The sequence below is a fragment of the Phycomyces blakesleeanus genome, assembly GCF_001638985.1.
Source record: "Phycomyces blakesleeanus NRRL 1555(-) unplaced genomic scaffold PHYBLscaffold_28, whole genome shotgun sequence".
Taxonomy (NCBI): domain Eukaryota; kingdom Fungi; phylum Mucoromycota; class Mucoromycetes; order Mucorales; family Phycomycetaceae; genus Phycomyces; species Phycomyces blakesleeanus.
In genome coordinates, this window is record NW_017265161.1 from 476,686 (window position 1) to 488,740 (window position 12,055).

General features: G+C 35.9%; 3 protein-coding genes across 3 annotated transcripts; 1 reads left to right on the forward strand and 2 right to left on the reverse strand.

The window, feature by feature from the left end:
• Window positions 1–3,587: 3,587 nt before the first annotated feature.
• Window positions 3,588–4,019, reverse strand: PHYBLDRAFT_26125 (hypothetical protein; the record flags this gene model as incomplete). Its single annotated transcript, XM_018439883.1, has 1 exon — window positions 3,588–4,019. The coding sequence occupies one exon, from the start codon at window positions 4,017–4,019 to the stop codon at window positions 3,588–3,590; it is 432 nt and encodes a 143-aa protein (XP_018285754.1).
• Window positions 4,020–7,218: 3,199 nt separating this feature from the next.
• PHYBLDRAFT_91808 (hypothetical protein) lies at window positions 7,219–7,918 on the forward strand (the record flags this gene model as incomplete). The annotated part of the gene is made up of 3 exons (XM_018443772.1): window positions 7,219–7,268; window positions 7,411–7,549; window positions 7,721–7,918. Coding segments are annotated over 3 exons (387 nt in total), but the record flags the coding sequence as incomplete, so codon positions are not given.
• Window positions 7,919–8,333: 415 nt separating this feature from the next.
• PHYBLDRAFT_183489 (glycosyltransferase family 3 protein) lies at window positions 8,334–11,901 on the reverse strand. The gene is made up of 7 exons (XM_018438775.1): window positions 11,776–11,901; window positions 11,307–11,692; window positions 10,536–10,962; window positions 10,191–10,409; window positions 9,902–10,088; window positions 9,334–9,693; window positions 8,334–9,271 (listed from the first exon to the last, which is right to left on the reverse strand). Exons 1-7 carry the CDS (start codon window positions 11,837–11,839, stop codon window positions 8,713–8,715), a joined length of 2,202 nt encoding a protein of 733 aa, XP_018285756.1. The 5' UTR covers window positions 11,840–11,901; the 3' UTR covers window positions 8,334–8,712.
• Between the last annotated feature and the right edge of the window lie 154 nt (window positions 11,902–12,055).

Consider the following 12,055-nt stretch of genomic DNA (forward strand, 5'->3'; position numbering starts at 1 on the left):
AAGGCTCTGCAACAAATACATCTTCTTGTGATTTTAACTCAGGACCTACATTTACCTTATCTTAACCTTTTTTTTTTTTTTGTAAACTTTAGCCATTTCCATTCCCCTTTTTTTTTTTAAAAAAAAATTTCTGTTCTACAAGACACTTCTTTGCCAGTGACTAATTTACTGTCACTATTGTAATTATTATCAAGTATCATTTCCTCAAAAGCCATTATTATCATTTTCAAATATTTCGTTTGCCGGTGTGGCGAACAATGAGTCATTTATTGAATAACCGAAAGAGAGAGAAGAAGAAAAAAATAAATAATGATAGTAAAATAAAGCAAAAAGTATGATTATTGAAAGGGTCCTTTGGGTGCCTTGATCGCACAGACCAAAATAAGAAATCATCGTCTTGTCCTTCTGTCTTTCATGTGCTGTTGAAAGATACCATGATTTTCCCTAATATATTATATGAAGCTAGTATTCCGTATGCCGATATTTCTCTACTCATCCCCCCACCCTTCTCCTTCTTTTTATTTAGTAATGACGCCATGAACTTTCTATTTCGCCACACTATACACCATACTCAAATACGCACAAGCACATATTTATTTATATAAACTAGTATTCTTATTTGATAAGCAATAAATTGAAACTTTTAACAATAGTCTCACAATTCACTGCTAAGAATCACTAAAATACAGTCTGAGAAAGAAATGTTTCGCACCCTGGCGCGCTATTTGCACCTTTGCTTTATAACCTATATTTTATATTTTTCAACGTCTTAAAAGAATAACTCTCGTGGGCCCTATAATGTGCTTTCAGATTTGACGAAAGGAAAGATCCTTGGTCTTCAACTTGATGGAAATAATGTTGCCAGCATTTCAGCCAAGCTGAATGTACCCAAATCAACAGTTCGATATTTTTTAAAGAGATATAAAGAAAGAGGAACTGCCGATAACAGAAAGTCTTCTGGAAGACCACAGATCCTCACACCTAGAGACAAAAGACGTATTGTCTCGAATCTCAAAAAAGACAGGTGGTCAACGTTGGATGATCTTGTTGATGATGCTAGTGCTGACACGGGAAAGAATGTCAGCAAGGTTACCATGCGTAAAGCTTTGCACAGCATGGACTATTTTTGCTGTAAACCTGTGTCAAAGCCTTTTCTTACCAAGGCACACATTGCCAAACGCCGAGCTTGGTACAAAACCGTGAAAGACTGGAATAAACAGTGGGAAACAGTTATCTGGAGTGACGAGTCGTCATTTGTGCTGTATAAGAAAAATTCAAGCAGAAAACTCTGGCGCAAAACTGGTGAGAGGTTTGATACGGATCACTTTGTCCCAAAGGTGCAAGGAAATGGTGGATCGGTTATGGTCTGGGGGTGTATCTGGTCAGGAGGACTTAGTCCACTTGTTTTCGTAGATGAAAACATGGATGGTCCAAGATATGTAGAAGTTCTTCGAGACCATTTTCTTCCATTCTTGCATGCTCTTCCTGTATCTAGCAGCGGTAGCTACAAGTTCCAGGAAGATAATGCCAAGGCGCATAAATCAAAAGTTGCAGGAAAGTTCAAGAAAGAACATGGTATTGATGTTTTGCAATGGCCACCCAACAGCCCTGACCTTAGCCCCATTGAGAATATATGGGGAATCATTGATCACAGAATCAGAGCAAGACGCCTCAGACCAAATTCTCTGAATGAGCTGAAGGTTGCTTTGTTGGAAGAGTGGAACAAAATATCAGCAAAAACTTGTTGAAGATGCTGCTTGAATATGCCAAATCGATTGGCCTTGCTTAAGAAAAAGAAATTTAAGCAAATCCGCTATTAAAACTGTATCTTTTTTTTACATTATTAATATATATGTCTTTCACTTTTATTGTTCCAAGTATTATATTTCAATACGTATTGTACATCTTTAGAAAGGGATTTGAAGTTGTGATATCTTCTTTACCATTCATGGCGGATGTTAAAATGGGCGAAACATTTCTTTTCGGTACTGTATAATAATATTATTATTATTATTATTATTATTATTATTCGCATTTTGCCTTTGAATGCAATTTTCTTTTCTGAAAATATTAAACCGAATTCGTGTGCACGGATCGGCTGAGTGTCAAACATAACGTGCACAGTCTGAGGATCAGTCGGTCCGATCAGCCCGTCTGTGGTATGGAGAGAATGGAGTGAAAAGAAAGAGTCCTATAACAGGTATTCACAACTCGCTCCAACAACACCAACCAGGAAACTACTATATATCACACATCCGTCCCACGAGTCATATATATAAATTTTAGAGAAGAGTTATAAATAAATAACCAAAGAAATACTAATAAAAAAAAGAGATAAGAGTCGCTCTTCAAGTTTGTCACTACACCCCAACATTCATCTATCACCTGTGGTGTATATACGTATTTGTAATTATAAAAGTAAAAAGCCTGGTGGTGTATTGTTGGACAAGTCAAAAAAAAAAAGGGCATGACGATCGTCAACATCCAATATAAGATTCAAACTGTGCCATTCCATCTGGTTTGATCACGCTCATTGTCAGCTGAGGTTAGCACAATAAAATGTCGGTGGGGTCATCATTATTACAGGTGGCAAATGAGGCACCAGGTGATGACAGAATTTGTAGGTAAGCATCCAAGGAATCCAAAGATGGGTGTGCAAATACAACTAGATAGATCTGATAACCCATACAGGCACTATTGCGTGCAAAATAAATATTTATATTGTGTATGTAAACCAAAAGAGCAACCTTATTAACACATTAGACAGTAAATGCGGGGTATAAAATAAAAGTTCAAATTAAAGATAGAGAGAGAGAGATTTATAAGCCTCTGGCCGTTTTGCCTCTCTAATGAAAATCACAGAGCAATTAATAAAGAGAGCAAAAAGAAAAAGAGATATTTGTATTGCCTGTTTATGAATAGTTTCGTATTCAAGATTGAGACATTTCAATGCTTTCTGTTGTTGTTGCTCGTATTTAGTTCTCCTTTTGCGCTTCATATATATATATATATATTATTTCAAATTCATCAAAATAAATACCTCTTCTCTGTCTCTCATTGTGTTTATTGAGTTAATATTTAATAGGAAGCCATGCATATTCCCACCAAGTCGCTGAATGCATTGTCCATTTTAATTTTCCGTTAAAAGAAAGAAAAAAAATTCTGGTGTCTTTAGCTATGATCAATATACATATAATCTTTGCTATATACTTTCAAGTATTTCCAACAAATATTTTTTTTGTCTAATTGATTTAGATGCTCTCAGGGCACAAATGTGTGGTGTGATTTGTTCCCAGGGTATTTCCCGCATGTCTAGTAAACAGCTAGCGATCCCAATATAAGATACTAAACTTTCTGCTCGCATCGATGGTAAGTGTACTCTATGTATTATAATTATAATTACCGTTATAATCGTCATCACCATTACTATCACTATTCCTTTTATTATCAAGATTTTGAAAACTTCCCCCCCTTTTTTTTTTAATTGTCAATTTAATAAAAAAAAAAGGCTTTGAATATATCACCATTCAATAGTATATCTTATTATTCTTATATGACAAAATAAAACACCAACTTATAATAATTAATCATAATGGTAACAATACTCGCCTTTCGCGTTCAAATGCTTCCTCTGAGTCACTAGCATGAATTGCGTTCTCCTGAATAGATCCACCGATCTGTGCGCGGATCGACTGAGGGTCGACACGGCGTGCCTTTTGAGGGTCGGTCGGTCCAATAATCCGCCTGAGAGCTTTGATGGCATCAACCCTCTCCAACACCAACACTCTACACTCTCCACGAGTCAGATAGCGTCTTAAGGATGGATAAAAATCGCGCCCAAGCTTGTCACTATACCACTCATCAATCACCTCGGCTGCAAAAGTAGTGGTGTGTTGTTCGACAATCCGAAACCCATGGCGATCAATCGCATCCAAGATAAGATCTAAATGTGCCATTCCATCCGGTTTGATCACGCCTAACGTCAGCTGAGGTTGGCATAATGACGTTGGTGCGGTCATCATCATTACAGGTGGCAAATAAGGCACCAGGTTATGACAGAATTTGTAGGTAGCATCCCAGGAATCCAAAGATGGACTTGTAAGTGCATATAGAAGAAATTGGTAGACCAATACAGGTACCAATGCGTACAAAAGCAACATGTATATTGTGTGTGTGAATGTGCTTAATGTATATAAATAATAATAATGGTTAAAAAAAATAACCTTATTGCTGTAACATGTTGAGCAGTAAATGCGGGGTATAAAATAAAAGTTCAAATTAAAGATAGAGAGAGAGATTTTTGAGCCTCTGGCCGTTTTGCCTCTCAGATGAGAATCACAGAGCAACTAATAAACAGAGCAAAAAAAAAATGAGAAGGAATGAGGACTAAATACAAAAAAAAGAGCAACAGCAGAGATATGTATTGCTTGTTTGTGAATAGTTTCATATTTAAAGTACTACGATTACTTTGATGACACTCTATGCTAAATTATTAACAAAACCTGCCATTCACAGTGAGGTTGTTGTTGTTTTTCTTTACTGGTGAGGATTTAAAATGAACAAATATTTAAAAATATAATGCGTTGCTTAAAATAAATATAAGTGGATAAAATAGAGAGGTTCTTCTATTATATATTAGCCTTTATTTTAAATAAACAAACAAATAAAAAAAGAACAACAACTAGCAAAAGATATGCTTAATAGAACGTTTCATCTTTGGATGGTTCGAGTGTTCTGCTTGTGCAGAGACCCTGCCAATCTTAGTATGTGACAGAGATTCAAGCACCTGTCGATTTAAATAAATGTCTAATTTTGTAATATACTTATTAATTTCAAGATATTTTTTAGCTGTGAGGTTTTCTTGTAATTCAATCTCTTAGTTCATACTATAATGCGATTTCTTGGTGAAAATGGCTTTAAGTTTGTAGATGTTACATGATACAGAAAACGTTTAGCTAATTTGGCATATTTGATGCTTATCCGGTCCGAGTGTGGAGATATATATATATCCCGGCTCGGGCTTAGCATATCCGGAGATGATATTAGTTTGGACATGGTGCCTGAGTATACCTCCAAGAATCCGGCTATGACTTTAATTTCAAGATACACATGTATTATTTCAACCTTAGCTTGCAAAATAATAGTGATAATAATAAGCACTTTATACACAAGGCTGGATCTTTTGGCGCATAAGTTCAAGATGAATTAATTGTTTGGATTTGTGATCAGACTAGCTTACTAGTTTATTTAAAGGATTTATTGTTGTTCATATTGAAGAACATATGCTTATAAACATTTATAGAAAACTCGAGAGGCCTTGTAAACCAACCGATTAGTCTATCAATTAAGATATCAAGTAAACAAGCGAGCAAATGACTTTCTTACCATTTATATTCATTGCTATATACATAGTAGATATTGCTCTGTAAGCCTAAAATCATATTGCTGCTGTAGTAACCAATCAAATGATACGAGAAGAGAAAGATATATAAAGAGAGTAAGACTAATTTGACTGTTCAGTTTCAATAGAATCAGACAAAAAGATCAATCGTACAATAGACTTTTTGTTTTATTATACTTGTTATTAATATTAAATATTATTTTACGTTAAATTAATTAATTGATTAATTAATTAATTATTATTTTACCTACCTACATACATACATACAAATAATAATTATATAAAAGAAAAGATAATCCAAATTAAAGGGCAAAATATAAATTCATATATATATATATATATATATATTTAAAGCACAATACAATACAATACATTAGTGTACAGTACAGTATATTTAAATACAAGCCAAAAGTCTTTTTAAAGGAGTGTAAAGTATAGAGAAGAAAATACACAAACACTGCGAAAGGAAGACCTAATTTTAAATAGTAATATATAAAATAATCCAAAACAGAATTCTTTGCCGTGACGTACAAAAGAGTAAGACGCTCATTGTAATAGTAATAGTAACGGTAATAGTAATAGTAATAGTAATAGTAATAGTAATAGTAATAGTAATAGTAATAGTAATAGTAATAGTAATATTTAAACAAACATACACAAACACACATATACACGCAAACCGAAAAAGCTAGTTTCTCAACCCCCTCTTTCTTTCTCTCTGGCACACATACAAACTTTTATATATTTTTCATTTTTCATTTTTCATTTTTTTTTATATATCTCTCTTCTTCTTTCTTGCTTTTTTTTCTTTTCTTCTTTACATGTCATTGAAGAAAAGAACTTTTAGTGATCAGGCCTGCTCTCTCAACTGTCAATCAAATAACAACATCTACTACATGGGTGCCAAGCAAAGTTCGACTGCTCAACTTGTCCCTCCTGCAACAAAGCGTAAGCGGACTAATCCCATAGTTCATCAGGAGACCAAAGCCCAACAACAGCAACACCACCACTACCAACAACAACAAAAACAACAGCAGCAGCAAAATCAACAACAGCAACAGCATCAACAACAACAACAACAACAGCAACAGCATCTACATCATCATCAACAACAGCAACAACATCTACAACATTTGCAGCAGCATCATTCGGGATCTAATCGTAATCGAGCAGTACAATCCGCACCTCAAAGGTAATAATAAGAATTACCCTTTTTCTAATTGTCCCAGCAACAAATTCATTCATTCATTCATTCATTTCTATATTATTTATATATCATTGCCTTTTTTTTTAAAAAAAAAAAACTTAGCCCACAGGTAAATAAGAATAAAGAATAAGAAGAAGAATTGAATAAAAAAAACTGAAATCTATGCACTTGCATATACATTTATTACCTGTCATTAAGTTCAATGAGCAACAATGTTTACAATGGTTCGAGCAATATCGTGATCCGGAATCCCCATTGATTATTACACCCGAAGGAACTCAAAAGTTCTTTGACGATCTAGGAATATCTGTTGAAGATGTAATACATTCACACTTACATATGCATTATATATATAATTACATTATTCAGTATTGATATAAGCATATATATATATATATATATTGTATATATGTACTCTTTTCTCTTTCTATTCTTGTTCTGTAGGTCATCATATTAGCTATTGCATGGAAGATGAACGCGTCTACAATGGGTGAAGAAATAGAAAAAGAAGCAAGAGAAATTAGCCTCCAAATACTACTACTACTAATAATAACAATCAATACCTTTATCTGGATTATATTACTTGATTGATTTTCTTTGATATATATATATAGGCTACATTACCAAAGATGAGTGGATGACGAGTATGCATCAATTAGGGTAAGACAATATATATATATATGTATAATTTTGTAGAAATTGAAGAGTGAATATTTTGTTTGTGTATAGACACAAGCATAGTCTATTGATTTACTTCATTATGATTATGATGATATTGATTTTGGCTGTTACATGTATATAGAACCGACTCTATCCATTCATTTAAGCAAAAGCTACCGATGTTTGAGGCGAGCATTCATGATCCGGATACATTGAAAGAAATCTATCGTTACACATTCGGATACGCAAAGAACAAAGGTCAAAAGTGTATGGATGTAGAGGTAGGATTTATAGCCCTTTATTTTTTGTAAGAAAGAAAGACAACGAATACAAATACAAATACAAATACAAATATATGTGAATATTCATTAACTCGCCGTTGACTACTTGATATTTACTGCACAATCATTCGTTCAATTAATTAATTAATTGATAAATTGATTGATTAAAAGGTTGCCTGTGAGATTTGGAACATGTTGCTAGCCAATAGCTTCCCATTGACTGTCCAGTTTGTCGATTTTCTGAGGGAAGCAGATCCTGTTCGAGTTATAAACAAAGACCAATGGTCTAACTTTTTCGAATTTGTGTCGAGTGTATCTGATGACTTGATTGATTATGACGAAACATCTGCATGTAAGATATTATATATATATATATATTGTATTTATGATTTCTATTGAACAGAACAAGGTAACTAATCCAAACTCTTTTCATCAACTTTTTTTTTGTTACTCTTGCTGTTGCTGTTATGTAGGGCCAGTTTTGTTTGATGAGTTTGTGGCATGGAAACGAGAGCACCGTTAACAGCAATGCCAATACTAATAACAAGACACAAATATACAAACAAGCGAGTATATAAAAGAGTGATAATTATTTCTTACACGCTTATACCCCCTTACCCTCCCTCTTTTCCTTCTTCACCTACCCTTCTTTACCAACCAACCAATCTTTTTTCTCATATTTCTTTCTTTCTTTTTAAAAAAAAACCTCTTTAAACAATCTCATTTTTCTTTCTTTCTTTTATAGCCAAAATAATCTACAGTGAGCCAAAACAAAGATATATATATAGAGAGAGAGAGAAAGACAATATCTTTATTATTGCTTTTGTGTGCGTGTGCGTGTGCGTGTTTGTGTATTGTTTTGTTTACACATGTACAATATATACATATATAATAGGTGGTGGGTGGTTAATAGGAGAAAGGCTCAAAATGATTTGATTTTCAAGCCCTTTTTTTTAAAGTGTCGAAAAGGAGGAAAAGAGAAAAGGAAGATTTTGGAGGAATAAAAAAGAAAAAAGAAGAAGAAAAGGCGCTCAACATACATACATACATACATACATACATACATACATACATATGAATGTATGTGTATGCGCGTGGATGTGTGGGTGGGTGTATAAGATAAAGAAAAAGAAAAGTAAAGCGTTAAAACACTCCTCCATTCTTTACTGTTGCCGTTCTCTATTAGCCTCCTTGTTTTCCAAGGTCAATTTGTTCAGAGCCTGAAGATCACCCTCACTCAACAGCTGTTCTTCGCGGGTTGGTTCCTGGGATCCACGACGCAAGGCCGGGAATTTCATCGGTGGCATAAAGTATGGGTCTTCTTCTTCTTCATCGTCGGCCGGGAAGTACGCGCTGTTGACCTCGTGGCGGATGCGGGGACTTGCGGGTGCAGACAAGGGCTTTGGGATCTTGCGGAACACCTCTTCCTCCTCTTCCTCTTCACCGTCAAACGAGTCTGGGTAGACGCGTCTGAGGGCCAGCTGTCGGGCTTTGATGTACTCAAGGCCCATGCGCTTCCAGTCCAGTAGGTCAGAAAGACGCTCGGTACGGTTGCGCTGGTTGATACGCTGGCGGCGGGTCTTTTGGCAGAATCTAAACATCTGATCGCATAACTGCTGGAGAGATTCCTCGACAGACTTGAGTCGGCGGTCCATGATGTAAATACCATAGTCTTCACAATTTTCGATGTTTTCGTCCATGAAACAACCAAATCCAGAAAGACTATTTACAAAAAAAAACAGTTGGACACAGAATAATATTACGTAAATGCAGAAAAACCTTACTTTGTAGAAATTGAAGGAACACCCATGACAGTGCACTCGGCAGGTGTGTAACCCCAGGGCTCGTAGTAAGACGGGAATACACCCAGATGGCAGCCTCGGACAAACTCTTCGTAATCGAGGCCAAACAGTGGGTTGTTGGCATTCAAGAACTCTGGGTGGAAGATCACCTTGACACGGTCATGTGCATTGTTGAACATCTGGAGACGGCGCAACTGGTTCAGCACAGGATCTTCGGCATCACCAACCACGTTGTGGGTCACAATAGGAGGAAGAGACTGGCGCTTAAGAGCAAACACACGGCGCTTCAGCAACACACGATCCTCCTCTGACAAAAAGTCCTTTGGATCCAATTCCTCACCTCTATTTTCATAAGGAAATTTAGTAAATATGTGTATTTTATAGTATATATAATGTGTGTCTGTGCTTGTACACCTTTTAGTTTGTACAATTATATACACAATACACACACTAAAAAAAATCTATCTCTTTCTCTCACACGCACACAAAAGAGAAAGAAAGGATAGTGTAGTAACACTTGGTCTAATAATATTTTCTTTTCTTTTCTCACCTCAAGGCTTTTTCATAAATGCGGTGGCCAATACGATCCTGGATCTCATCTACTGTTCCTCTTAATTGTTTTGTGACTGCCTGTCCTTTGAGTGCCTCCACATTGAATGAGTGGGTAGCGGCGGGCATAATGATAAATGCGACAACGGTGGTGTTTGATTTTGCAGCCTTGAGTCGTGCATTGAGTCCTAAAATGAATAGATAGATAGATAAATAAATAAAATTATAAAATTATAATACTTGGGACAGTCCCAATAGACAATTATTTAGATTTTTTTTGAATACTTTACTTTCTAAAGATTCGACAAACATATCGACACCTTTGTTGCGATACTCATAACGACCTGCTGTGAACATGTAGATTGTGTTTTCGAGATCAAAGTCATAATGGCCATAAAAGTGACCTCGTACAAAGTCATTGATTTTCTCCTTATTGAGGGCATGTAGATTTTGGAACTCGTGCATGGCCGAGAATTTGACGACATTGAGACCGTTGGGGAGAACACCATCTTATGAACCAAGGAATTAAAAGAAAGAAAGAAAGAAAAAAGAGGAGGTGTTTTAATCTTTATGTATGTACAGATATATATTTTCAATGGTGTGTGGAAGTGTGTAACAAGAATATTTATTCTTACCTGGTTTGCGCTTGAGTAAATGCTCACTCTCATAGGCAGTGATGTGACTGACGGTAGTAAAGACATCTGCGCAGTGTGCAGCAGCACGTTCGATACAGTAACGGTGGTAGATGCCTCTCTTGCCTGCCTCTCCATCACAGTCAAACTTTTGAAGGTTGTTGTAAAAGTCAACCGATCCAGCGCACAAGTATCGGCCCAGTAAGGTTGCATGAGTGGTGAAGATGGTCGCGACGTCAATATGACGGCGTTTGATGAGCGGGATGGCTACACCCGCTTGCCATTCGTGGAAGTGAGCTATAACCGCTGGAGGGCGATCCTGGCCAACACTAGAGCCTCCGTTGGTGTTGGCAACATCAGAATGTGATCTATGGCCATTGTTGTTTCTTGTGCTGTTGTTGTGGTCAGCTATTGCCTTTGGCTGGGTAAGCTATAAAAATATTATAGAATTCATTAATCAAACACATTCCATTCAAAAGTAACAATTAAATATTGTTGATTTAGGGTTTGAATTTGGGAAGAATAAGGGAAAAGAAGATCCACCAGTGCCACAAAAAAAAGGTCTGAGAAGAATGGAAATGGAAATACCACACACACACAAGTACATCAAAGAGTAGTGTGTCTCCGCCAATTTTTTTCTTTTCTCAATCTTTCCCGTACAATCCTTTTTGTACACACTACAGACGTCTACTATATCACATTTTCCCGTTTCCCCATTTTCCCATTTTTTATATTATTATTTCTTATTTTATAATATCAGATTGGTTAACTTACTTTGGGGCTAACTTGACCCAAGAACCATGCAACAAGGTAACCAAACAGAATTGCGTCGTTTGTCTCGAGATCGTTTGGAGGACTTGGGATACCGGCCGTACGCCAAAGATCACCTTTCCACTCGTCCAACTTGTGAAGCGCACTGTTTGTGTCGAAGAGCAGAACGTAAGGAGCACCTTCGACCAGCCAACGCCCAAAGAGATACTTGATTCCTTCCCGCTCCATTTCCTCTAGTGTCTCACGGATTTGTGCATTTGGTGGCTCTAATGCCTCTACTTCCATAGGTGCTGTCTTGTAAGACAAAGGACCTATCAGGCAGTAACGGTCGCCAAATTCATGTACCGTCACAGGTACTTTGGTTTTTATGACAGTATAGATACCACCAACTATTTTTTTTTGTTTCATATATGTATGTTGGTTAGTTAAAAATATTTCATCTATAAGCACAAAGACCCTTTTTTTTATATACCTTTGTTTGCAACTTCCCAAGCAACCTCGAATAACAGAGGGTTGTAGACATCACGGTTGGGCATGGTTTCTTTTTTTTTTTAAAAAAAATTAAACCGAAAAGAAGAATGGATATTTAGCTTTTTACTATACAGAAAAAGTAAGAAGAAGAAGAAGAAGTGGAGTAAAAAGTAAAAGAGGAAGAAGAAGAATATTATATTTATTTATTTATTTTTTTTAAAAAAAAAGAGAAAGTGATCGGGAAACACCTAAAAAAATATCTACTATATATATGTGTGTGT

Coding starts and splice junctions, on each gene's coding strand:
- PHYBLDRAFT_183489 (XM_018438775.1), bottom strand. CDS start 11,839: ATGCCCAACCGTGATGTCTACAACCCTCTGTTATTCGAGGTTGCTTGG. Junction 10,410..10,535: donor TTTACTCAAGCGCAAACCAG/GTAAGAATAAAT, acceptor TTGGTTCATAAG/ATGGTGTTCTCCCCAACGGT. Junction 9,694..9,901: donor ATTTATGAAAAAGCCTTGAG/GTGAGAAAAGAA, acceptor TTATGAAAATAG/AGGTGAGGAATTGGATCCAA.